At 59.4% G+C, this 26,249-nt stretch overlaps 2 protein-coding genes across 7 annotated transcripts in view; both read right to left on the minus strand.

Moving 5' to 3' along the window:
* The window catches only part of PPM1F (protein phosphatase, Mg2+/Mn2+ dependent 1F), a 27,387-nt gene extending 17,855 nt beyond the window's left edge, over nt 1–9,532 (minus strand). Inside the window, exons 1-2 of one of the 2 annotated variants that reach the window (XM_082353934.1) lie at nt 9,444–9,532; nt 632–874 (exon numbers count right to left, since the gene is read on the minus strand). In XM_082353934.1, coding sequence (XP_082210060.1) covers nt 632–873 — 242 coding nt within the window. In that variant the 5' untranslated portion in view covers nt 874; nt 9,444–9,532. Of the gene's footprint in view, nt 1–631; nt 875–5,679; nt 5,759–9,443 lie in introns of those variants that run through there. The other variant, XM_082353933.1, reaches the window with a different exon arrangement.
* Nucleotides 6,598–26,118, minus strand: TOP3B (DNA topoisomerase III beta). 5 transcript variants are annotated; one of them, XM_082353925.1, is made up of 19 exons: nt 26,022–26,096; nt 25,186–25,351; nt 21,838–22,015; nt 20,652–20,783; nt 19,492–19,598; nt 18,884–18,958; nt 17,559–17,755; nt 17,014–17,170; nt 16,169–16,282; nt 14,679–14,769; nt 13,821–13,975; nt 13,611–13,716; nt 12,794–12,940; nt 12,539–12,712; nt 10,982–11,110; nt 10,615–10,764; nt 10,166–10,266; nt 9,444–9,645; nt 6,598–8,802 (listed from the first exon to the last, which is right to left on the minus strand). In XM_082353925.1, exons 3-19 carry the CDS (start codon nt 21,905–21,907, stop codon nt 8,324–8,326), a joined length of 2,586 nt encoding a protein of 861 aa, XP_082210051.1. In that variant the 5' UTR covers nt 21,908–22,015; nt 25,186–25,351; nt 26,022–26,096; the 3' UTR covers nt 6,598–8,323. The 5 variants fall into 5 exon arrangements, with proteins under 5 accessions (XP_082210051.1, XP_082210050.1, XP_082210052.1 ...); XM_082353924.1 differs by lacking the exon at nt 25,186–25,351 and having other exon boundaries at nt 26,022–26,118; XM_082353926.1 differs by lacking the exon at nt 25,186–25,351 and having other exon boundaries at nt 26,036–26,108.
* Between the last annotated feature and the right edge of the window lie 131 nt (nt 26,119–26,249).

Consider the following 26,249-nt stretch of genomic DNA (forward strand, 5'->3'; position numbering starts at 1 on the left):
CAGGTCTTGGTGGCCAGGGGACTGCCAGGCCTCAGGCCAGTCTCTTAGCCTCTGCCTCCCTGACTGCGAGACAGGATAGAAATGGGACCTACCGCTAGCACCCATCAGGGGTTGAACTGTGTCTCCCAGAAAGGTCCGCTGAAGTCCTAACCCAGTGGCTCAGGACATGACCTTGTTTGGGATTAGGGTCTTGGCAGGTATAAGATGAGGTCACACAGGAGCAGGGTCCCTAATCCAAAAGGACTAGTGTCCTTACAAGAAGACGAGAAACACAGACAGACAAGGAGGACGCCTGGTGACAACAACAGCCAGTCTGGGGTGATGTGTCTACAGGCCAGGGCACACTCAGGACCATGCGACACCAGAAGCTAAGAGGAAGGCCTGGAGCGGCCCTGACTTCCGGCCCCCAGGACAATGAGACAGGGCACTTCTATTGCTCTAAGCTGCCTGGTCTGTGGTGCTTGGCGGTGGCAGCCCTGGGAAACCCACGGGGCTGGCAGGGGAGTTCTGCGCAGACCGAAGTCAGCAGGAGTGGAAGGCAGGGGGTGAAGGCAGCCAGGGTCAGGGTCGTGCCCTGTGCTCCCCTCCCCCTTCCATCCTGGGCCCCTGTCCCGGCACCCACACCGCTCACCTGCTGCTCAGGAAGCCCATGGCCAGCTCAGCCAGCTCGCCTTCCACCTCCTCCTGGCTCAGCATCGTCCCTGGGACCTTCCACGGCAAAGGGCTCTCCGGGCCCAGCGGGGCTGGGAAGTCGCGGAGGAGCACGTCCAGGAAGCTGGGGTTCTCCTCTGCCTTCTGGCTATTGTGCTGTGGGGTTTCTGAGGCCATGCCCAGAGCATCCCGGGAGGCTGCTGCTGGGTCGTTGGTCTTCATTCTGGGGAGAGACGTGAGGGTTGGCAAGAATACAGTCGATCGGCGCCCTGAGCTGTGGGTAAGCGCACCCTCGCCCTACAGCGCTGAGTGCCTCACTTTCTCTGCTTCCCCTTGAAGCATTGAGGGGCAGGGGCGGCACCAAGCCCGGGGCTCCAGGCAGAAGAGCAGGGCCACTGGGCCTCACACACAGTTCCGGGGCCCACGTGGGAGGGACAACCCTGAGAGGGGACTGGTGGGTGCGGGGGAGCCCAGAGAAGTGGCTTCAGGAGACAGAGCCCAGGGCAGAGGGATGTCCTGAAGGAGGAGGAAGGCATGTTCCTGTCAGAGGACGGCCGGTGTGGCCAGAGGCAGGCAGGAGAGGGACCCAGGGCCAGGCCATGGAGGCAGGTGGATACGGCCAGAGCAGGGGTTCCACCTGACCCCGGACCTGGGCAGCAGGGAGGTGAGGAGGTGATGCCACTGGGCCTGGGAGCCTGGAAGTCATGCCCAGAGGGGGGCAGGGCTACCTGACAGCACGGTGGCAGGGTCATCGTACAGAGGGCGTGTGGGCAGGAGGGAAGCAGAGGGTTAACCCAGGAGAGTCAGGGCCTTTGGGACATGGTCAAGCCTTATAAGTCCTCTCAGGAGGAGTCCCAGGCCTCCTGAGGCTTAAAAGGTTTGTCCACGTCCACAAACGCCCCGACTGTCCTGGGCTTCAAATGGGCTGGAGGATGGGGGATACAGGGGGCTCACTGCCCACTAAGGATCAGAGCTCCTAACTCAGCACAAGTCTCCTGGAAGAACAGAGACAGGACACAGCAGACAAGCAGGCACGGGGGCGAAGGGGAAGGGGAAGCAAGATGTGTCATCAGTGGAGGGTCTGGAGGGCAAAGAGTGAAGCGTAAAGGGAGGTAAATTAAGAAAGAGGGAATTCCCTGGAGGTCCAGTGGTTAGGAGTCGGCGCTTTCACTGCTGGGGCCTGGGTTCGATCCCTGGTTGGGGAACTAAGATCCCACAAGCCATGTGGCACGGCCAAAGAAAGAAACACAAAACCTCTCTCATCTGTCAGAGAGGAGAATTGGAAGTTAATTTCTTGAAGTAGACACACATGAATAACACAGAAACTGGGGCGCTTGTGATGGAAGGTTCTGGGGACAGGCTCCCACTCATGGCCATCCCTCCTGTCTGCTCACAAGTGAGTGCCACAACACAGCTCCAGGCCGCAAAAAACAAACAGGGAAACAAATGAAGGACATAAGATAAAGAACAATCACGTGAGAGCAAGCCAGACACCGCGTTATAAACACGAGGGTTTGAGACTGTGAGATGGGGGGCCGGGCCGGCCGTGGGGGTGGTAAGGGCGGGGAGGAGGCAGCCAGGCCGGCCTGAGCCAACGATAAACAACAGGAAGGTGGCGTGAACTTCCCAGGAAGCTCGGACACCCTTGGGCAGGGAAAGAGGCCAAGCTGCCTCTTCTGCCTGTGAAATGCTCTGGCCTGTTGCATAGAGGAGAGAAATGTGAGTGATGCAGAGCTGCCCCAGGCAACACTGGCCCCAGCTCCCCTGCAATTGAGTCCAAACAAATACTCGAGGCCCTGATATCGCTGGTGGCCCAAAGCACGCTCATTAGATACGTGATTGGGGTCAAATGGTGCTCACTGACTTCACAGGGCGCATAGGAGGGCCCACAGCCGAAAGTAAAGCACCGAATTCAGGCCCTTCAGGCCCTTCACCTTCGACCTCGCTGATGGTGGTGGGGTTTTTTTGGGATGCAGGGGCCTCCTTCTTGCCTCCCAGCCTTGGGATGCTGTTCCTTGGGCCTGGACCCCAGTCCTGTGAGTCTGTTTCTCTGGGGGTTGGGAACCCCTCCCCTCTGCAGCATCAAGGCCTGGTCTCCGCTGTGCCCCTGTGCCCACTGCCCCATGCCCAGGCATGACTGCACCTGAGGGGTGCGGGCTGCTACTCTCATGGCCTGGCCCAGCCCCGCCTTTGCTGGACAGGTGGGCATCACAAGGACCTACCAGGCTTGTTTTCGCATAGCCTGGCAGAACAAAGGGCCAGGAAATGAGCCGGGACATGGCTTTCCTTCTCTGGGGCCAGCTGAGGTAAGGGACAAGAGTAACTTCCTTCCTTGCCATCTTCTTCTCAACCAGCTCCTGGATCTGTGACCTACCCCAGCTGATATGAGCCTGGGGCCCGAGATGACGGCAGGAGGGAGAAATTTCTGCCCAAAGGGGCCCAGAGGCAGCCCTGGGAGGGTTAGGAGGGGCAAGGGCAGGACCATAGCCCTGAGCTCTCCAAGGACCAACTGAGGAGCTGGTCAGGAAGGACGGAGGCCAGTAGGCAGGCAGTGGGATGGGGGGATGCAGCGGAGCTGGGCCTGGTGTGGGGGTCCTGACCAGGGAGCTGGTGAGAGGCTGCGGCGGGGATGCGGGGGAGACTCCTGCATGAGGACCTTGGGGGGGGCCGTGGGAGGGACACTGGGCCGCCAGCCCCCACTGCCACCTGCTCCACCGGTCTGGCCAAATGTGGCCCGAGGCCAGGTCCTCCAGCTCCTGGAACGACGCCCCTCTGCACTGCTCATCAGCAGGAATAACGGTGCTGCAGCTAATACCCGCCAGGGGACTGCAGGGCCGCCACCCTCTGAGCGCACTTCCCTTGCCACCTCTTCTTACACCCCCCCCCCAATACCCCGTGTTATTACCCTCACCTTTCAGGCAGGGCGTCAGCGAAAGGGCCAAGTTACCCAGCCAGGGTCCCAGTCAGGCCAAGGTGGGACTGCGGAGCCCGGCTGCTAACTGGACGGAACCCTGCCCACCCCTCATGGGCCGCCGACCCTGGGGCTGGCCGCTCCCAGGCCCCTCTTTCATTTCTGTGCCCATCGCCCAGGTGCAGCCCTGAGAGCTCCGGCCCTGCCTCTGCTGAAATCCCCACACCTGGGGCACAGCCGTCTTCACGGCTCTATAGTACTTCTGCTCGCATCTGACTTGTAAAAGCCCATTTTTTTTTCCATTTAAAATATTTATTATCCTCCAGTTTAACTGTTTTGACTTCGAAGCTCAACCAATGTGTGTTTGTACAACTGTGTTTTTCTCGGCGGTATGGACAAGATACTTGTCAAGTCCTGTTTGATTTCAGAACAGGAGTGAAGAGAGAAACAGCAATCTTTAGGAAGGGAAACTGCATCACTGTTACAAAAATATCTATTCACAGTTAAACGTTTTTCTGCAAGTAGAGAGCCTTATTCCTTCATTCATAAACAAACACTGGGAAGAGTATGGCAGAAACCCTTCCAGATCTTTTCCCACATATGTATTTTTTTTCTTTTTAAAACACTTATGGTAAACTATACATAACATACAATTTATCATTCTACCCTTTTAAGTGTACAGTTCTGCTGCATTAAGCACGTTCACATTGTCGTGCAAATGCCACTTTTTACAGGCTTGACTTCTCACAATATTATAAGCTGTACTCCCACACCCGGTCTCTCGGCTGTACCACGGCCCTCCGTGCAAGGCCCCTTTGTGCACAGCTGCTGGCACGTGTGGGCAGAGGGAAGATGTTGGCCTCCTCCCAACACCCCCCTGTGGATGGTGTGGGCTGGGAGGTGCAGCCTGAGGCCTGGCCCCTTGAAAGAGGAAACTAAGACAGTCTGCTAAAGGTGGTGGGCAGCAAACAGGTCCTAAGGACAGGGCTGGCTTCAGGCCATATCGCAAAGGAATTCTAGGAATGAACGTGTGGAGGTTTGCAGAGTGGTCTGCATCCTGTTTACCTCTCACAACTATGCTGAGTACACGCTGTTGGACTCAGCCAGGTTGCAATAAAGAAACAGACTCAGGGAAGGTCAGCAACCTGAGGCCACACAGGCAGGAAATGGCAAAGCCGGAATCAGGTGGGGTCTTCCCACGCCTTTGTCACTTAGAGCTCAGTTGCAGGAGGAAGAGTGAGCTGTGACAATAGGCCGGATATGGCACAAAAGCCAGCAGTGAGCTTCATGTTCTATCTCCCATGGTGGGAGCACAACTCACCCACAGAACTCGCGCCAGGGAATGTCATTAGGATGTGTCACTCAGGACGTGTCACTCAAGACATGTGTCCAGCTGAGTGGAAGGCTGCGGGGAGGAGTCCATCACCACTGACTAGGCCCCACTATGTTAAGCCCTGCACTAAAATCCCTACAATCAGCTGCCATATCTCCCTGTTGCACAGAGAGGCTAAGGGGCTTGCCTGAAGTCACACAGCTGCACTGCTGGAGCCATGGCCTCCCTACCGGAGGTTCAATCTCATACGCGTCTCGCTAAAGCTGCTGTAGCCCAAGCACTGGCTTTAACTAAAACACCTTAAATACGCTTGGGGGAGGGCCGGGTGGGGGCAGGCCAGGGGTGGCGGCGCTGCGGCAGAGCTGCAGTCCGGCAAAGGTGCGGGGACTTCTGGGGTAAGGGTCTGGGCAGGGGCCCGACCAGATGCTCCCGTTGGGGCGGAAGGGAAGGAGGAACTCCAAGCAATGGGGGCGCGTCAACCCTCAGCACCCCATCCTGCTTCACGGCCCTCGGCCCCCCGGCTCGGCCACACCCCCGCGGGCCCAAACCCCACCGCTGCACCCTGGGCACGCAGCCCCCAGGCCCGCCCCGGGCTCCCCGGGTCCCGGCTGCCGCCCCCGCTCTGCAGCCCCCACTCGGCTCCCAGCCCCTCGCGGCTCCCCATCTCGGCCTCCCCAGCTCCCCAACCCGCCCCTGCACCCCTGGCGCCGCCGTCGGAGCCTCCCCCGGCGCCGTCAGCCCACCACCCGCGCCCCGCGGCACCCCGGGTCCCCACGGTCCTCACCTGCCACTCGGCCGCCCGGCGCCCTCTAGCAGCTCCTAGCCGGCCCCGCCCACTTCCCGTCCGGCCGCCGCGGGCGCCGCGCAGGCGCAGTCGGGCCCAGGCAGGCGGGGCCGGCTTCTGCTGCCCCCTGGCGGCCCGCTGCGCGCGCCGGTGGCCCCACTCGCCAGGCGAGTGCACCTGCGGCCTGCATCCCGGCCATTGCGGCAGGTCTCTACCTGTGGTGGCTGTGTAGATGGGGCGGTGTCCAGAAATTAGGCAACTTGCGCAGTCAACAGACGGTTAGCAGCAGAACAGGGATGCGAGCCCACACTGTCCAGGGCCCACGACACTTTTAGGGACGGTTAGCTTCCAATGGCCACAAACTCACACACATTTAACATCTACAGGTCTGGAGATCAGAAGCCCATAACGTCTCAATGGGCTAGTTCAAGGGTCATCAGGGTGCCTTCCTTTCTGAGGGCTCTAGGGGAGAACGTTCTCCCTCCTTTTTCAGCTTCTAACTGCCCCGCCCCTTGGCTCATGGCCCCTCCCACCTTCAAAGCCAGGACTGAAAAGACCCTTGTGATGACCTTGGGCCACCCAGATGACCCAGGATAATGTTTTAAAGTCAGATGAGCAACCTTAATCCCACCTGCAGCCCTGATTCCCCTCCACCATGTCACCTAACAGCACAGTTCCAGGGACAAGGACCTGGACATCTTTGGGGGTCATTTTTCTGCCACCTTAGAAGCCCAGGAAAAAAATATGTATTTTTTGGCTGCACCACGCGGCTTGTGGTATCTTAGTTCCCCAATCAGGGATCAAACCCATGCCCCCTGCATTGGAGGCACAGAGTCCTGACCACTGGACCGCTAGGGAATTCCCAGAAAATGTCTTAACGCCAGAAAAGATAAATGAACTTTTAGGTCAAAGAAAATGTCTTAGTATATATTAATATATTCATCTTTATATCAATGCAGTTGTAAAGCATAATTTAAACTTTTTATGGAGGAAGAGCTTTCAGAAGCCCCACTGGGGCCCTGCCCACCTGACCTCCAGGCCCACACATGGCTTTTGTCCATCCCAGGAACTAAGGTTCACTAACAGGAGGGTCTGGAGAACAAGCAGTTGTCAGATTTGAAAGGACACCGTCTGTGGAGGGGGTGGGTGTGGAAGGCAGGGGGTGCCTGGGCAGAGGAAGCAGGGTGGAGCGGGTGCTGCTCATCCCATTCTCCTCATCACGCCTTCCTACATCCTGTAACCTGTCCATCACCATGGTGACCCCAGCAAGGCCCGCGGCTACTTCTTAGGACCTGTGACCTTGAACATGTTCCTTAGCTGCCCTGTGCCCAGTTTCTTTACCAGAAAAGCGGGGACAATAGCAGCCAATCTATCTCCTAGGGCTGTTGTGCGACCCCGCCTCAGTGTCTCTCAGTGTGCCCAGGACCACTTGCATCAGAATGAGTAAAGGGTGAACTTTGAGAACCACAGTGTGGGTGAGGCAGTCCTGGGACAGGACTCCACATCGCAAAGCCCATGAACGCTGACATACCCATGGGCTTCCTCAGCGGGGCCCACACTAGACTCCTCGGAGCACTGATTCCATTCAAGGCTGGTGCTGGGAGATGACGGGGAAGTGAGACACCACCGCTTGGCCAGGAGCTTGCCTCCTACTGGCGGGTGCTGGGCCAAGGACATGCCGGCGAGCCGACTCGTGCCCTGTGGCTTCTGTCAATCCCTCCCCGCTACATTCCATTCCGCCTCAGCTCCCAGCTCCGCTCCTGCCCTTGGGAAAGGAGCCTCCCCACGTCACCCAGCCCACCCGGCCCCTGAGTTCCAGCCTCTGGGGTGAATCTACAACTGAGGTAGTGGTCCGTGTGTGGGCAGCATGGTTCTGACTGCCCCTTGCACAGGCTCTGAGAGGCGTTTCATGGAGCCTCTTCTTGCGGTGGAGCCTGGGCAGGGGGTGAAATCCCAAAGTGTGGAGGCCTGATGTGAGTGCCCCTTGGGCAGAGCAGGCTTGGGAAGGGGGCAGGGGGCAGGCGGCCTGCAGGGTGGTGTGGCTTGTGGGGTACTTTCTCCACCTGGCACACGGGCGATTCCCTCATGTAAACTGCTGCCTGCCTCTGTCTGAAAGGACAGGTGTTTGAGAACTGAAATGGGAATGGGCCCTAAGGGTGCAGGCCCCATGCTCAGACCCGCTCCCAGACGCCAAGTGGGGAGCGGGGGTCTGGCCCGGGGCAGTGGGTGGGAGTGAGGGCCAACATCCAGGGAGGCTTCTCCCAGCCGCCTCCTCCCACCTGGGACAGCTGGTGGTGGGCAGCTGGTGGCTTCCTGCCTTCCAGGCGCCTGGGCTACCCCCGAGGCATGCACACAGTCACTGTGCCGTGTCTCACATGCGCTAGAACGTGACAGGAGCCTCGGACTGGGTCTGCTCCCTGTTCCGTGTGTGGTGGCCTCCCTGCAGGACGTGGGCGGAGCGGGCACTCAGGGGGCGTGTGCAGGACGAGGGAGAGGCAAGTGGACGGGGCCGTAGGGCCAATGGGGGACGGGCACAACCCTCTGACAGCAGGCAAGGTCCCGCGAGCTGCTCGTTCCGGAGAAGACAATGTGTTTAATGATTTCTGTGACCCAGAGGACGCCATGCAGAGCCTGGGCAGGGCCGTCACACGAAGTAGGCGGCCAGGGCCGACATCTTGTCCTTGGGCCTCCTGGTGCCTGGCTTCCCCGCTGGCCTCCGGCCCCGGCCCCGGCCCCGGCCCTGCCTCCTCCCAGGCCCGCGGTGCATGGGGTGGCAGGAGGCTGCGTGCTTCAGCTCCACCAGCTCCTGGAAGATGGGGTCGCAGAAGATGCAGCCCGTGTGCTGCGTGCCGTCGCCCGGCAGTGGGGACCTGGCCTTGTTGAAGTCGACGTCCAGCAGGGCGGCCTCGCAGGTGCCGCAGGTGTCGGCAGACACACGCACGCGGTGGGCATTCTCGAAGCAGTGCGCCACCACATTGCACCTGTTGCAGGCCACCCGCCACTTGGGGCCTGAGGTGGGGTCGAGCACCAGCACACCGCTCTCGCACTCCACGCACTGGCCAATGCCCAGCATGCTTAGCGAGTGCTGGCAGGTGGGGTGTGTGCACTCGTTGCAGCCTGTGCCTGGGGGGAGTGCGGGGGGTAACATTATGCACACCCACCTGCCCTCCCACCCACCCTCAGGACCTCCACCCCAACCCTCATCCCAGCAGATTGCGCTCCTCTCGCCCCGTGCATGCCGGCCCTGGGCTCTTCTTCTCTGAGACCTCCTTGACCTTTGACATCCCCCCACTCTGAGGTTTCCAGACGGCTTCCGGACGGCCTCCAGCCAAGTCCACCCCCCCTTTACTTTGCTTCCCGTGGCCCAGGTGGGGCCATCTGCTGCCCTGTAAGCTGCTGGAGGGCAGGGATGTGTCTCTCTGAGAAAGGTGGTGACTGAGGGCTCACCCCTTGCCGGGGGCGGCCCTCTCCCACTGCATCCTCTCACTCCCCCGAGCCCAGGAGCATGCCCACTGCCCAGATCACAAGTGATCTGACGACGGTCAACCATCCAATCGCGACTAGGCAGAGAGCGGCAGACTGGCCGGCTGGGCCCTGAGCAGTGCCCGAGCACACCTGGGTCCTTGGGGCCCTGTGCAGGGAGCTCAGGAATGGTAGGCGCGGGGTCCCCTCAGAGTCCAGCGTGGCATGAGCAGGGCTGGTGCTGAGGAGGGACCACAGGTGCCCGGGGTACAGGCGAGCTAGCTAGGGAGGGAACGGCTCACCTTTCTTCATGTCTCGGAAAGGTGGGTGGTTGGAGCAATATGGGCACAGCGGGTAGCTCTTGCCCCGCGAGCCTGATGACCACAGAACCAGCTCGAAGTCGTCCAGCGGGCACCGGAGCTCCTTGTAGAGCTTGATGGTGCCGTTCTGGGGGAGGGTGTAGGTCTCATCACAGTGGGAGCAGTGCAGGCGGCTTGGCTTGGCCTGTGGCAAAGTCGTGGGGGGGGTGGTCACAGGTTTGCTGGGGCTGCCGACCCTCCTGCCCGCCCTCATTCTCCCCGAGACATAGGATACATAACACGTAAGACATAACGTGTAACACCTATAACACGTAACACATAATGCATGATGCTAATGCATAACACGTGTAGGTAGCACATAGTGTGGAATATCACCAGGACCTCTCAGGCAAGGATCCCTGATCACTGAATCTCAGAACACTTGCTCCACACGTACACAAAGGCAGTGCTAAAATCTCTGCACGTACATTAGTATCCGTGACAGCAAGGAACATGTTGTCAAGAGAACATGGACAGTGCGTGTTTCAGTGGCCTAATGGCTTACGTGCTGCTGGGGTCTGGAGGCAGCGGTGGGGGTTTGTTGGCAAAGCTGCCCAGGAACCCCCCGTCACTCCGTGTGAAGGCAGCTGGAGCATGGCCCGCGGGGTGGCAAGACCGCCCATCTGTGCACACCTGCCCCGTGCCTCCCGGCCCCTCCCCCCTACCTGGATGTACTTCATGAACCGGTGGCACTTCCCACAGCGGGAAAGGGGCTTGCCGGTGGCCGCCAGGGGTGAGAAGGACACCTCCATCAGCTCATCCATTCCTGAAAGTGAGCAGGGCGGGACTCACACCCCGACCCCGGGGTGCCCACCTCCACGACAGCCGGTATACTGGGCAGGCTGGAGGGAGCTACCGCACGCGGCCAAGAGTCTGAGGGTAAATACGGCCACCCCTGAGGGTGGGGGTCTTTGCGTCAGTAACTGAACGGCAAGCGGCAGCCCTGTTTGTCACACGATCCGCGTGTGCTGCATGTGCTGTCACTACACTCGCTCTGTAATCCCGACAATGGCCTGGAGCCCAGAGCCTGGATCTGGGAGCTGGTATCACTGCCGGAGGCGGCAGCCCTGACCAGGGTCCTCTGGCCGAGGAGCAGGGAAGAGGCAGGCCTCACCCGCGATGGAGTCCACGAAGTAGTGGAACTTCCTCTTGAAGACGTCCAGGGTGTGGCCCAGGACTTGGCGGTAGTCGGCTTTACCCTGGGCGATCAGGTTCAGCTGCTTCTCCACTGCACTGCGAATGGTGGGGAGCACCAGCTCCGCATCTGCGGAGTAGGGGACGCACTGTGAGCCCTCGTGCCACGGGGCCAGGGCTGCCCCCACCTGTGATCTCCCCCGGCACCCCGTGTGGAGTGGCCAGGACACCCCATCTCCAGGACAGTGTCACAGGACGAGGCTGGACCCCAGGGCCCAGTCTGCAGGGAAGAGCCCACGTCCCCCCTTTGTGAGCAGGGCGGGACTCACACCCCGACCTGCACTCACCAATCTTGTAGTAGCCGTGCACGAGTACAATACCAAGGTTGGTGGGCTTGAGCCGGCGCCCACTCTCCACGACCACGTAGTTACGCTGGCAGATGTTGTTGATGTGTACGGGGATGCTGGCATCCGTCCCTGAGACACAGCAGGGCCCTGTCAGACTTGGCTGCCCCTTCACCCCCGCCTGCCTCGTGGCCCCTGGTTCTCAGCCCTGCCCCTGGGCACCACAGGCCTTTTCTGGGCTGTCCTGTGAACCCAGCATCGATGTTCCCAGCTCAGAGACACTAAGGAACTCCACCAAAGTCACAGAGCTCGGCCGCCTGCCCCTCACATCTGGAAATGTGCCCTCCTTGGCCTCTCCCTGTCTTGACCCTGCGGCACCCACACCTTTCCAGAACCAAGGCCCCAGCCCCCCAAATGCAGAGGAGCCTCCCTGACAAATTGTCCTCCAAAACCTGCCCGGGTTTGCCCGCTTGCTGGCTCCCGGTCCCCGGTGATCAGCCCCCAGGGCAGGCTCCCAGCTGCGGGGTGCACCTGCCCCAAAGACATCAAGGTCGTCTGGCACTGCCAGATGCTGCCTTTACTGTTCCTCAAGGTCCATGGCTGGTGGGATGAGGTGGGCCAGGCTCTGAGCCCCATGCAGCTCTGCAGTGTTGCACCGCACACTCCCGCGGCATCTCCTGCACTCGGGCCACAGCCCCGGGGTCCCCGGTCAACAGGGCCGCCCTTGACTGCTGTCGGGTGGTCCGTGACACTGTCTAGTGTGTGGCCACGAGAAGCCACGGACGTCCCGTCAACAAGAAGGGGCAGAGGGTGCTGTGTGAGCGGCGCCCACACCCGCAGCAGGCTGAGGACCACCAGGACCCACTGCAGGCACCCAGGCCCCTGGAAGCAGCAGCCCAGCTCTCCTGGTAAGGCCACCACTGTCACCAGGACCCCGGGCACAGGTAAGAGGCTCCCTGGCAAGGCACCCGCGGGACTGTTAGTGATGGAGCAAAGTCCAGATACCGTGGCCTGGTTGTCCCACAGCCCTCCAGAGCCTGTCAACTGTGAGGGGCCCGGTGAGCTGGGAGAGCCCAACAGGGAACAGGCAGCGCCCCTCGGAGCAAGCACCACCTGGGGAGGCGGCACCGGCACAAGGCCATCCCCTGGGGTGTGAGGCCTCGGGTCACAGCCCCTGGGCCTGGGGACTAGGAGAGACCCTCGCCCGTGAGACGTGTGCTTCAGCGACCCCACTTTTGAGCTCACAAGCTCCCCGGGTGGGGCACGTCCACTCCCCGCGCAGGGAAGCAGTGCTGTGGGAACTTGGCTTTCCTGTCACCTTGTGGATTTGTTCTGAGTTTTGTGTCCTCCCTGTGGGTGAGTCACTGGCAACCTGGGCCAACACTCAGCTCTGGGGGTGGCAGTTAGTGCCTGTGAGGGTGTGTGTTGGCCTTTACAGGCAAGGCCAGGTCCTGAGGTGGAGGCCTCGGCGAGGGCCTGCCCGCGGCCACCCTGCAGGCTCAGCTGGCCACACTGGGCCCCAGCCCTAGGACCCACCGATCCCAGGCATTGTGGACCCACCAATGCCGTGCTTCTCCATGAGCGTGATGAGCTCGGCCTCCGTCAGGTAGTCAGGGGGGCTCGTCTGCTTCTCCAGCATCTTGACCTCAGCCACGGCGAAGGTGTCGCCCCTCTGGCAGGTGGGCAGGCTCTCCTCCAGGGGCACACTCTGCCAAGGCATGATCTCCGTGAAACCTGCGGAGACCGGGCGCCAACACTCAGGGCTGGTGGTCATGTCTGCGGAGGTGGGAGAGGCGCCCGCCTGGCTCCACCTACCTGGGGAGATGACGGTCTTGCCCGTGCAGGTGAAGCGCTCAGGCCCGATCCGGAAGGAGATGGTGCTCTGCAGGTACTTGCAGTCGTGGCTGATCGTGGCGATGAAGTGCCTGGTGATGTACTCGTACAGCCGCCAGGCCTCGCCGCCTGCAACAGGCGCGGCTGTTCAGTGCTGGGCTCTGGCTCCAAGCAGCCCCGGCACTCGTGCTCCAGCAGCAGGGCCTGGGCGCCAGGGCTGGCCTGCTCTAAGCCCTCGAAGGGGGAGGGGACATACAGGAAGGATCACAAGCATCTCCAGGCCTTGGTGGCTCTTTCAGGCCCTGCTTCTGGGTGGGACTGTGCTTCAGGGCCCGACCTACCCCATAAGTGACCTGCCACCATCGCTTCAGATTGGGGCTGTGCACAGGGGCTCCTGTCTCCCTCTCCTGCCTTCTCCCAGCACGCAGGCCACCAGCAGGGCCTCGAGAGTGGGAAGTAAGGGCACCCCGTGGTTAAGCCTGTCACCCTGCCCCGGTCTCATCCCACTCCATCTGTGGTCTCCTGCCTGGCCTGCTCCAGCGCCTGCCCGCACATCACACACCTGCCGCCACCACTTCACTCCTGTCCCGTCCATGGCGACAGAGCACAACCTTCAGGTGGCCCCTTCACTGCAGCCGGGGCCGGTGGGGGCCCACACTGCTGATGGGGCCTGACTCCGTCCAAAGGTGCCATGTAGCCAAAGCTCCTCACCCGGCCCTCCTGGGAAGCTTGAAGCGCGCGTGCACATGCGTGTGTGCGTGTTTGCACATGCGCAAACTTCTGGGGGGAACCCCCATACCTAATTCAGCCTCCGTGGCAGACTTCATGGGGGTGATGGGGGGATGGTCGCCAGCGTCATGGCCTTTCCGTGGGCGGTTGATACCTTCCGCTAACAGCTGCTTCACCTGAGGGGAAAGCCCGGAGCAAGGCATGAGCCGAGCATGGCTGCCAACCCACATGGGAGGAGTGGCTGCCCATCCTGGCCTGGCCCGTGGGGTCCTGGCCTCACCGTGTCGGCCCAGTAGGGGTGGTTGGCCTGTTGCCGCAGAGGGCCCTTCAGGTCGAAGCTCTCGGGGTAGTGGGTGGTCTCGGTGCGCGGGTAGCTGATGTAGCCCTGCGTGTAGAGCCGCTCTGCGGTCTGCATGGCGTGCTGTGGGCCCATCCCTGCCGGACATGCAGGCTCAGCAGCCCGGACGCCAGGAGAGCAGGCACCCCCGGGCCAGGTTCCCAGGCTCCTGGGAGGTGGGGGCCACATGGCCTGATCCAAGGCCAAGCTCCCCCACCAGGGCGGGGACACCCCAGGGTCACCCTCGAGATGCTGGTAGCCGTACTGCTGAACGTGGCCTTCAGAGCGCCTGTGTCCTACTCGGCCTGGGGTCACACCCACACCCTATGGTCCACACGCGCCCTCTGTCCTGAGCCCCCGGGTGTGTCCGCGCTCACAGCGCTGCAGGGCACTGATGGGGGTTCGTGCTCCTGATCCTCCCCAACCTGCAGAAGCTGGCCTCAGCGAGCGGTCACTCCATGTCATCGCTGCCCCTCGAGCATCCCTGGAGGTGCTGCCCTGAGAGGATGGTGCCCACGGTTTCCTGAGACTGCAGAAGGGCCACCAATGCCTGGAGGCTGCCAGCTCCAGACCATCCTTCCAGCACAACCTTCTCGCTATGCTGGAAACGAGGCTCAGGGCCACGTCACAGCTGTCACACCTGTCGAGTGCTCCGCCCACACCTGGCCTCTCCCTGCACCAGGGACACCACTGCAGCTGTCCCCCTCAGGTAGCAGCCATCGTCACAATCGCTATTGTCAAGACGCCACGTGCCTGCCCCAAGAAGTCTCCTGGGGGCTTTGAGGCAATGTCCACACTCACCCAGGGAAGAGCTGGCCACACGCAGCATCTCCACAGTGTTCAGGGCCAGTGGCCTCTGCTTGGCCTTCTCCTTCCTGCTCGTGGCCTCCACCTGGGGGACAGAACAGATTCACACATGGGTGCAGGGAGACACCATGACAGGCTCAGGACATGTGGCCAAGGGTCTAGACTCTTTTACCCTCCCAGCTTCTCCAGTTCTCTTCACAGTGGACTCAGGACTTGAATGAACATTTGTTCAGGCCCAGGAAGGGAAAATGAAAGAAAATTCTTTTCCAGGGAAACAGAAAACCTGGAGAAAAGGGGAAGAGTCAGGAGAAAGGGCTGCATATTTGAAACCCAACAGGAGCCAGCGTCTGCCAGGCCACGGGGCTGGCGGGGGGCGCAGGGGGCCATGGGGTGAGGGCTTGTTGCAGGGGCAGCTGCTTACCCCTCACTACGCCCACTAGTGTTGCTACACCTGCCAATTTGTCAGGAGAAGCTGGAAATTGGGATTTTTTTATGTGAAATCTCCTAACTTCTAAAAGTGGGTAACCACTTTGGAACTTGGTAAATACCACGCACTTTAAGGAAAATGGTGGTGAGTAACCACCGTCAGCCTCTGGGCTGAGCAGCTGTCAGAAGAGATGACCGTTTTGTCTGTGGCAAGAACAATCCAAACCTCTCAACCGCCACCCCTCTCCCCTGCCAACCTCACGTGGACCTGGCCAGGGCCGTGCCCCCTGAATTCTGGACAGATGTGGGGCTAACACTGAGGCCAAGTGGTGTCTGTGCAGCAGGGGCAGCTTGGATCACGGGCGGAGGGGAGGGGGCACTCAGACGGGGTGGCCATTGCAGGTAGAAGCACGGGACAGCTTTAGGGGAAGTTCTGGAGCCTGAGTCAACTGCCCTGGGCAAGGGGACGCCCAGGAAGGTTCAGGAAGGAGGAGAGAAGGCGGCTGAAGGAGGCCGGGCGAGCCTCAGTGACCACGGGGGCCGTCACAACTGCAAGGCATAAGCTGTCACGGCCACGGACATGCCCCCACCCATGCGGCCAGCCAGTTGCCAGGTGGCATCAACCTCTTCCTAACAGCCACGCAGCCCACGCTTTCCAATTTGTGAAAACCTGAGTAAGAAACGTAGCACATGAAGGCCACGAAAGCTGATGACCCAGAGACGCCCGCGCTGGCTGTGGGACCTGGGCGGATTCTTGATGTGCATAGGGGCCTCTAGTTGTTAGCCTGAGGTGTCACAGAAAAGGGACATCTGGGTGGAATCCCCCCCAAAGGAGGTAATGCCCACAGGGCACGTGGAGGGCTCAGAGCAGGCACGTGGTGCACGGCAGCTACGGTCTGGGCAGGAATTTCTTAGGGGGAGCGTGTCGTGAGTAACCATTCTTCTGTCTAAAAAGTGTCTGTGTTCCAGAAAGGCAGAGAAAGATATGAGCCTAGGTCAGCAGAGTCTTCCGAGGCCCCCCCAAGGCAGGTGGGACTGACGTGGGTGGAGCAGCCCACCTGGGCCTCCTTCTCCAGCTTGGTCGTATTCAGGAACATCTGTGCGATCTCCCGGTCGAACACGCGCACTCGGTCCCAGTCCAAAAGGAGGGATCGGTCCTTATCGGCATCCACCTGCAGGAGGGGAACAGGAGAGCCCGGGAGAGAAAGCATCCAGGTGAGCCAGCGCCAGCAGGGAGAATCGGGGCAGACAGAGCTGGTCCTCGCCTGGGCCCTGCCTCTAAAGTGTCTCAGCTGTACCTGTTCAGGTACGCAGCCGCAGATGTGCAAGTTGAGGCCCAGCCCCTCCCCAAGTGGAGGCTGCTCTGACACGAGGCCTCCTTGCTGAGATCAGCCAGATGGCCTCAGGAGGGGAGCCTCAAGCCGAGGCTGAGGTGTCCTTAGGGAGCGTCGGAGCCCCCACCTCTCATCCCCTAAGCCCCGCTGGCACTAGATGTGGTCCCACCTAGGAGACCCCAGCCCTGTGTTGACTGAAGTAGCTCTGTATTATGCTCTAAATCTTACAAAAACCTTCCTTTTTACTTGGAGCAGGGGTTCCAAGACTTCTTAGAAGCTCGAAAGTCAGCAGCCCGTGGCCCTCAGTCCAGTCCTTGGACCTGACCACCCCAACCGTGGGCCTGGAGGGTGACCTCACCCTGAGCTGCCAGAGCGTCCAGGCCTGGCCTTGTCCTACAGCCTCCACGAAGGCTGGGGGCCTTTCCCTGGGCACCCACAACCACTTCCTGATGGGACAGCCACCTACAGCTGTGCCCTTGGCCTGGGGACTATGACAATGATGATGGAGGCTCTCAGAATCCATACCCAAACCCAGAAAGACCCAGCATGAACAGGAAAAGGAAGTGAACCTTGGCCTGCAGCACCCAGTAGGTCTCCGGTTTGAAGGACTGGATTTTATCATGTCTCTCCACGCAGAAGCCCAGCGTGGGGGTCTGGCATGGCCCGAAGGAGATAAGCGAGCTGTCTAGGTTGCCGTATTTCCCCTGGAAGTATTTAGTCTGAAACCTATAAAGGGGGGTGGGGGGAGAGGAGGACATTTCGGTCAAACATTCACTCAAATACATCATCGTTAGCTGCTCGTGGGAGTCGGGCAGGAGGCTGGGTGGCGGGTGTGGGAGGAGGCCAAGGCAACTGCTCCCTGCTCAAAAGATGGAGAGGGAAGAGCGGAGGCTCTGTCCACCCTGGCAGGAAGCCCTATTTTATTCCGTGCCCCTCCACTCCCTCAAGACCTGCCCACCCTGCTTGTCGAGCGGGGACCTCTGTGGTCTGCGTCAGCTAAAGAGACAGTTTTCTTGGGGATTTAAAAATGCTGACAATCTCCTGTCGCTGACCAGGCCTGGGGGGAGGCCGGGAGCCAGGCGAGGCAGTGGCCTGGCCAGGGGGCCGGCGGCACCTGGTGAAGGCGCAGCCGATGCGCAGGTCCAGCTCCTGCCGTGCGTCCACTGAGAGTGCCTCGTTGTGGTCGGGCTCGCCCAGGCGGACCATGGCAGTGCAGATGTCTGTGTCTGTGATGGAGCTGAACCGGGCCCGGAACACTGTCTTCTCGCTGCTGTGGGCCTGATTCATGACAGGCAGCACCGCGTCCAGGACCTGGGGAGGCGGCCGGCTGTAATGCCCACACCTCACCTCACCTGGGTGCCAGGCCCCCTCCACTGCCCTCTCCTCCTGGAGCCTCAGTCTCCACGGGCCTCCTGCCATGCGCTTCCTTTCCTTCTGTTCACCGCTGTGTTCAAAGCCCCTTCCTACTGCCGCCCCCTCTCTTCCTACAGTGGTTTCCACCCCCGAACCAGGAGGCGCTACTGCCAGGGACACAAGGGACCCCAGGCTCCAAGTCCACCCCGCTCCACCCACTTTCCCGCCTTCTAGAGGAGGGAGTGCTGGGAGGGCCGAGGGGATTTGGGAGACTTTCCAGAGACTGGAAGAAAGACAGAGAAGGGAAAAGAAGAAGAAAACACAGTGGATAGGAGTGGGGGCCGGTGCATCTCCGGGCTAGAGCAGGGTGGGGGACCTGGGGGGCCTGGAGCCCAGACTCACTAAGAGTTAGTGAAGGCCATGCAGCGGGAGGGGAGTCGCCGCTGGAGCCCGGCCATGCAGCTTCCTTATGGGGAGGGAGTGGCTCCGTTTCTGAGGGGAGAAAGCCCGTGAGCTGCCAACATTCTTCACCCCAGACACAAAGGTCCCTGGGGAGGAGCAGCCCTGCAGGGGAGGGGTCGGGAGAGGGGTGTCTGGGAACAGTTTCCTGAGGTGCCAGGTCCCAGGTGAGAGCTGGGGTGTTCCAGCCTGAGGGGCTCCTGCGGGAGGCAGGCCTGGGAGCTGCCACCTGCTTCCAGCCTGAGGGGGGGAGCGCCTGGGGGCTGGCGGAGACGGGAGGCGGGAGGGTACAGCTTGGGGGGCGGGGGGAGAAGGAGGAGGTATGTGAAAGGGTGTCAAGCAGCACTGGCTGAAGGTCCCTGCATGGCGCCGGGAGGGTGGAGGGTGCGATGCTCAGAACCCACCCTCTCCTCCAGGCAGTCCTCCATCTAGGAAATCCTGCCCTTCCTCACAATGTGCCCTTCAGGCAAAGGGACACTCCCTCCCCTGGGCAGAGCCCGTGCATCTTAAAATATCTACAGAATCACCAGAATTTAAGCCGGTGCCGTGGTTCCCCTGGCAGCATCAGCCCCAGGAGGGGCATGACAGTGGCAGGAAGGCCGATGTATGGACCCCCAGCCCCCTCACCTCGAAGCAGATGTTCTCTCCCTCCTTGTCGCAGTCCAGCCACAGTACGATGTAGTCACAGCCTTTGCCCTCCACCTGAGCACAGCACATGGGGATCACACCTGCCTCGGCCCCCAGTGCCTGCCCATGGCACCCCTGCCCGGCTGGCGGAGCAGAGCCCGGCCCCCGATCACCCTGAGCCCTGGAGCCCAGGGCAGGGCCTAGGCTGAGCCAAGGAGCTGGCTACAGTCAGGCTGGCTTAACCTCTCAGCAAAGAATTTAGTTCAGAACTGCTGTTTTTTGGACAAAAAAGTTATAAATGCCACGTGATCGTAACCTCCAAAACCGCATTTAAAAAAAAGCTAAAATGAAATAACTAAGTATTAACAGTAGTTGTCTCGGATAGTGAAATTATAATTAATTTTTCTTCTTTTTACTTACTTGTATTTTCTAATTTTCATCACATGTATGCATTTGTTTTAAAATTAGGAAATCACCACCACCAAACTATTTTAAAAGCAGGATGTTGCCCCAGGCGCCGGGGAGCCCAGGCTGACTGTGGGGGAGAAGTGGGCCTAAGGGCACCTGTGGGGGCGGGCAGGGGGTGCTCCCTCACGCTCAGGACGCACCTGCAGGAACTTCACCATGTTCAGCTTGGGGTTGGCCTCCTTCTTCTCCGTTGGGGCCTGGCTGAACAGCTCGGCGGGGTCCACCTTGTCCCACTTGTTGTACTTTCCTACAAACACAGGCACTGGACGTCAGAATCACACTTCACGCTTCCCGGGACTTGGACCCCAGGAGGAGGGTGGGGAGGGCGAGGCTCGGAGAACCCTTTGCCCAGAGCAGGACCTCCCTTCGCCTGAGCTGTGAGCCGACAACACACTTGAGCCACGTGTGGGAGCTGCTCCCGGATGTTCCCCGTGGCTGGGGGCACCGCTCCTGGCGGTCTCACTGCCACTCATGCCCTGTCTCCTCCTCCAGCTGGTTTCTGTACCCTCTCCCCGCCCAGCACTTGGCCGGCCCCCGACAGGTGCTCAGCGGATCCCGGGGGCCCTCAGTGTCCTCAGGCCCCCCGTCCAGCACACCCCCCCCCCCCACTTCTCTACTTGGCATTCGGGCCTCATGTGCCCAGCCTGTAGGCTTCCTTCTAGGCCTCGCTGGTCAGACACAGCCAAGTTCAAGCCCCAGCTCCCTGACTTCAGGGTCCGAATGCCCTGCCGCAAGGGGAGCAAGAACTGCCGAGGCTTTGCTGTGAGCGGCCCGTGCTCAGTGCTGCACCTCCCGCCCCACTGGGGCCTCAAACAGTCCTGGGAGGCGATGGCACTGATCTCAGACCCTTCACACACGAGAAGCAGAAATGCACGGAGGCCCAGCTCCGGTGCAGCGAGGGTCAGAGCCCAGGTCGGACCCACATCAACTGCGACCCTGCACCCAGCCCCACTGGGTCACTGATGCTGGCCTTCCAATCACCACTGACTGATTGCGGGACAAAAGTCATACTCGGAGGGGCAGCAGCCCTCTGTGGAATGCCTGCACGAGCCAGGCCCCTGCCCAGGTGGGGACCACTGCCTCCACTCTGCACAGGAAGGTGCAGGGCAGACAGTGACCAAGGGGCACCACTGGGACAGGGACCCCAGGTCAGCTCTCCACAGTCTGCTGGCCTCAGGACTCACGGGTTCTGGACAAACCTCTCTGCCCGGAGCCTGCCCTGGGCTCCAGCTGGACCCTGGGCAGCACCAGGCAGGGCTCCTCAGTGCAATGGAGGGTGGGCAGGGGGGCAGAGGCTCACCCAGGAAGTCCAGGGTCATCACATGACCACAGACGGACGTCATCTTGAAGCGGACCAGCTGGCCAGTGAAGGTCCCGGTGTACTCATGCACTGAGCACGTCCCGTTCAGCCCTTTGCGTGAGGACATGCTCCCTGCAGGAGAAGCACAGCCATGCGGGGACCCGGGGCCCTGACGCTGCCTCTTGGAGGGCCGGGGTCCCCTCCCCACAGTGGTCAGTGACAACATTCCTCAGGCCGCAGCAGTCACCGGGTGCTGAGAGATCTAGCGGCTCTCAGGGGAAACACGCAGAGCTGGATGTGTGTGGGGGCCGGGAGCGCCCCCTCTGGACGCTCAAGAGCAGACACTCTCGGGTCGTTCTCTGCATTTCTGTGTTCACTCCTGAATCTGATTTCTGCCCCTTTCAAACCCTACTCAGATGTTCCCCAGAGACCCCCTAACTATCGAACTCCAGGGTGACCTCTCCACTCCCAACCAATGGCCTCTTCCCTGAACTTTCTCGGCCTCTGGGGACCGGGCACTTCCGGGGTCTCCCTTCTCCTTCAGATGACTTCTCAGCCTGCTGCCCTGGGGTCTCCTCTTCCTTCAGCCGCTGGACTGAGGGGAGGTCAACGTGGACGCCTGCCATCTCTGGGTCCCCAGCACCCACCAACCACCCAGGGGCCAGGGTGAGGCAAGGGCAGGTGTTCTCTTTCCCAGTGCCCTGGGGTCTCAGGGGCACGGCTCAGCCTCGTGGCACCATCAAGTGGCGTGAGGGGCATGGGTGCAGCTGCAGCGGGGTGTCCACAGGGCGGTGGTGCCGATGCCCATGGCATGGCCTCAGCAGACTAGGCCGGGTGGGGTCCTCCCAGTGGACTCTTTCTGCGCAAGTTAGCAGGGCTCATTTCTGCTGCTCGTGACCGACCACCCTGCCCGGCACAGCACTCATCCAGTGGCCTGCCTGCCACGTGCTGCCAGCTGCGCCTGCACCTTGTGGGAGCCCCGGCTCACGCTCAGCGTGGCAGTAATCGCACCCCACAGGGACTAAGTGACTAAGTGACCGAGGGCTTCATCCATGCCTGCTGTCCTGAACAGACTTGACTCCAGCGGGCTGAGGCTGCTTAGGAAGAAGAAAGGATTGACCTGCAGAGCAGGAACGCCCACGCTCACAGATCAAAGCCGTTGAGAGCGCTGGGGCTGCCCTCCTACCTCGAGAGAGGATTCTGGCGATGGACTGGGCCAAGGACGGCTTCTCAGCCACCATGAGCACCGTCTTCATCTCGTCTCAGGCTGCCAGCACCCTGACTCACTCTGCTCTCAGGGAAATGGCAGTGAAACAGCTCACACACTGCCCTAGGGCAGCGTCACGCTGCTGCCATGCCAACTCCTAAGAGAAAAGACACGCAGAAAACAACAATGCTTCCAGTGGAACCTCTCCCTTTAAACAACAAAACAAACCCGAGGCAAGAAAAAGAAACTCGGGGAAACGTGAAGGCACCTGACAGACAACTGCCTAGGACAACTGAACCGGATCGGGACCACGGCTTTGTTTGAAAAGCTGAGGTGGCCCCATGACCCCAGGCTGATTTTGTCCCCAAATCCATGCTAGGAAGCCCTGGGGGCCTTTGGGCCTGGCCCCCCTCCCGTGGAGCCGTCGTTTACCCCCAGGGCTGAGACGGCATCCTCACCTTGGCTGAGCATGAGGATGCCCTGGGCACTTTACCCAATGCAGATGCCCAGGCTGGGCACCCATGTCCTCCTGACTCCCGACTGGGCTGAGACCCACTGGCCAGGAGATCCAGCCCCCAGCAGAGCTCGAGAGACACTTTGCAAAAGGCTCTGACCTACCTCCCCACTTGCCCTGCCCCACCTCTCACTTTGCAGGCCAGGGTCTGGCTGGTTAAATTGGACATTGTCGTCTAAAGAAAAAAATACATCTGTTTGCTTGGAATGTTCCACGGATCCTGGGGAAGGCAGCTCTACTGTCAAAGGCCCGGCTCAGGCACTAACTCTTCTTTAAAGGGTTCTCCCTCTTTTAGGGAAAGACAGGATGGATCCTTTTCTGTGAGCTGTTTATTCATATTTGCACCCATTTTTTCCAAGAGGGTTGCTGTCTTATTTAGGAGTCATTTAGATAATGAGGAAATTAGCCCTTTACGGTATGACCTGATGTCCAAAACATTCCCCCAAGCAAAGTACAGCTAGAACGGGCCTGTACTTATGTCACCAGCAAGGGTTGCAGGTGGTGGAGCTGGGGGACAGGCAGACCCGGATGTGGCTGGTGGAATTTGACCGGAGCGACTTGATGATGTCTCTCAAAACTACGAGCATGTGGCCGTAGCAGCCCCACATCCAGGGATGAGCTCAGGGATCCCACATGATTTACAGAGCACCCACTGCACGCTCAGTGTGTCGCCCTGTGCCATGAGGGGCAGAGCAGAGCAGGGGCGGCACAGGGCAGGCATGAGCTGTGCAGTGTCTGGGGGCAGAGTTTCAAGGCGGCCCAGGGACTCCCCTTCCCTCACCCACAGAAGCCAGAGGCCAGAAGGGGAAACTGGCAGCAAAGGGAGTTTCCCATCCCTTCCAAAGTAGGAAGGACTTATCCTAAAATGTTCCCTTAGGTTTTCTCACTTCTGCGTCACAAGAGCAGCCAGCAATTACGGTGTAATTGTCCTGCCAGTGTCCTCGGTGGGGCAGCAGGGTCGGGAAAACCAGAGATCAAGTGGCAGGACCTAAACACACATGCGCAGCCCTCATCCTGTCCAGCCTCCGTGAGCATCCTGGGTGGAGCGGCAGCCCTGCTTTGCTTCCCTACAGCACTGACCACTATACCCGAGAGCCTCTCCAGCTACGTATTTATTTTTTTGTCTCACAGTTCCTAGAACGTCTGTAAACTCCAAGAGGACAGGGTTGTTACTCTAATGACAAGTAACAGACGATGAGCAAATACTGACTGAATAAATAAAAGAGCAATTTTACCTGCAAAGTGAATAATAAAAATACTTTCTTTGATGTCTAAAATTGAAAAACTGACTTTAAATCTGTAAGAGTATTGCAAACATTTCACCTACTCAATGCTCTTTTTTCTTTTTTTAAAAAAATTATTTTTGGCTGTGTTGGGTCTTCGTTGCTGTGTGCAGGCTTTCTCTAGTTGCAGCGAGCGGGGGCTACTCTTCGTTGCAGTGCGCGGGCTTCTCACTGCGGTGGCTTCTGTCATGGAGCACGGACTCTAGGCATGCGGGCTTCAGTAGTTGTGGCACGCAGGCTCAGTAGTTGTGGCTCGTGGGCTCTAGAGCGCAGGCTCAGTAGTTGCGGCACTTGGGCTTAGTTGCTCTGCAGCATGTGGGATCTTCCCGGACCAGGGCTCGAACCTGTGTCCCCTGCATTGGCAGGTGGATTCCTAACCACTGCGCCACCAGGGAAGCCCCTCAGTGTTCTATTTTCCATGGTGTTTCTGGAAGTTTTACATCTCCACTACTCCCCTTCATACCTAAGGATCCTAAATACTCTTCCAGTAAATAATTAACATATTCTTCTGTAAAGATCCCTTTAGAGACAAACATTTTGCCCTAGCATCTTCAAAGGGATTACCTCATTTATCCAGGACAAGGGATACAATTGGACAGTCACAAAAGTCACATCAGCATCAGTCCCAATATCAGAGCACCTGTCCACCTGTCACTGTGTAGCTGCTATTCCACAGTTGATATGTGGCCTGTCTCCAGCAGCTCTGGCTCTAAAGAAACAGGGGTTCTGGTTTAACAGTTTATACTCCACTACTGCATGAGTAGTTTGTAACCTCCTGAGTACCACTGCTTTATTAGGGGAAAAAAATCACTTTCTTTAAGGATATGGAATCATGGAATCCTGGGGGAAGGAGTCTTGGTGATGATCCAGTACAACCATCTCAAGAGAGAACAAACTAAGACCCAGAGAAAGCGATTTTCCAAAGGTAAGCTGGGAAATTTACCAAGTTGGGGCTGAAACTCATGCTTCCTTACTTCCAGCCAGGTACTTTTTTTTTTTTCTTTTTTCTTTTTAAAATGCACCAGGTTCCACCTTTTAAAAGATTTTGGCAGTCTTAACTGATTAATTGCCTGTGATAATCTTGGGGCCTCCCTATTTTTCCATTAAGGCACATCTCCAATTTCAAAATGGAAGCCAATGAGAACAGAAGCTGAGAGCAGTGGCTTGCAAACTTCATTTATACACCATCTTAATACCTCTGCCTTACCAACATTATTATTCACTTAAGTTTCTGCCTTGAAGAAAAAGCTTAAATACATAAAAAAGGGAAATTTCATAGCCTCTTAGGAGCTGAAAGCCTGTAATCAATAACCAGAACTACATTCTTTCCAGTAACCTACATGACCTGTCAAGTTTGATCTTGTTGCCTGCCAAAGCTCCGAGCCTGAAGTTTGTCGCCTTATTTCAAAAAGGGAGATTAGCAAGTGCTAAGAGGATGTTGACAGCAAACACCCCAAATTAGGGCTGTAATTAAGAGGGCTGAAAGTCAAGGAAAGTAGAGGTTAGCCTGTTATTAGCCTGTCAACTCACCAGCGATACCACAATGGTACGTGTCCTTGGGAGACACGGTGGATAAAGTCCTTCCACGTCAGTGTCTTATGCACAGGTGGATTCAGCTCGGGAGTGGAGGCCTAGCAGTGGTCCGCACGGCATTTACAGGCCTAGGATTTCCCACCTTAGTGACTTTAGCAAACACCTATGGAGTCAGGGAAAGAACCCTTTCTTAAGCTCCTCCTTTGCAGGCACGCTACAGCTGTAAACGCTACTTTGTTTAATCTTGCTAGCAACCCTACGAAGCCTGTGCTGTAACTTTTTAAACTATGAGTAGACTGAGGTTCAGAACAATACAGACTAGTGTCAGTGATCTTTGGCAAGTCTCTAGGGACTCCATGGCTCGCTGGCCACCGAGCCCGCGTTGGGGTGACTTTCTCACGTCCTGTTCTCACAGGCTGAGCGACAAAAAAGGAAGACGAGGCCACTGTGAGAAAATACTTCCCAGGATTCCAGCTAATTTGTCCACAAAAGTGCCCTCGGCACCCCACCCCCCGCGTCTACACCAACTACTCAGAGAAGCACACCCCGGCGCCCTCCAGACCGGACCGGGCCGGGGACGGCGGGCGACGCCTGGACCCCGACCCTGCCCGACGCGGCGCGGCCTCTGTCCCCGCCTGCGACGCGGACCCCGCCTTGGGGGGCTGCGGGGGACTCGGCGCGGAGAGGCTCCAGCCGCAGCGCCTGTTCCCTCCGGTCACTCCCCGTACCCACTGGCCCGGGAGGAGGCGCCGAGAATGCAGAGCCCGGCCGGGACCGGCTCCCAGCTGCGGGGCTCGGCCCACACCCCGAGCCGCCCGCCGCCCACTGCTCACCGTTCGCCGCTCACCCGCGTCCCGGGTCCCGCTCCGCTCCGCCTCCCGCTCCCGACAGCCGGAGGCGACCTGCTTCCGGGTCCGTCTGCGGACGGCGTCCCCCTCTGCCCTCCGGCGCTGCACTCCCGCGTCCACAGGTTCCGAGGCTCGCGCGTTCCAGGGCACGTCCTCCAGTCGGCCCTAGCACGCGGGGGCCACACGGGTCCCCAAACCCCACCCGACCCCTCC

Source organism: Balaenoptera borealis, assembly GCF_965194805.1.
Source record: "Balaenoptera borealis genome assembly, chromosome: 14".
Classification (NCBI taxonomy): domain Eukaryota; kingdom Metazoa; phylum Chordata; class Mammalia; order Artiodactyla; family Balaenopteridae; genus Balaenoptera; species Balaenoptera borealis.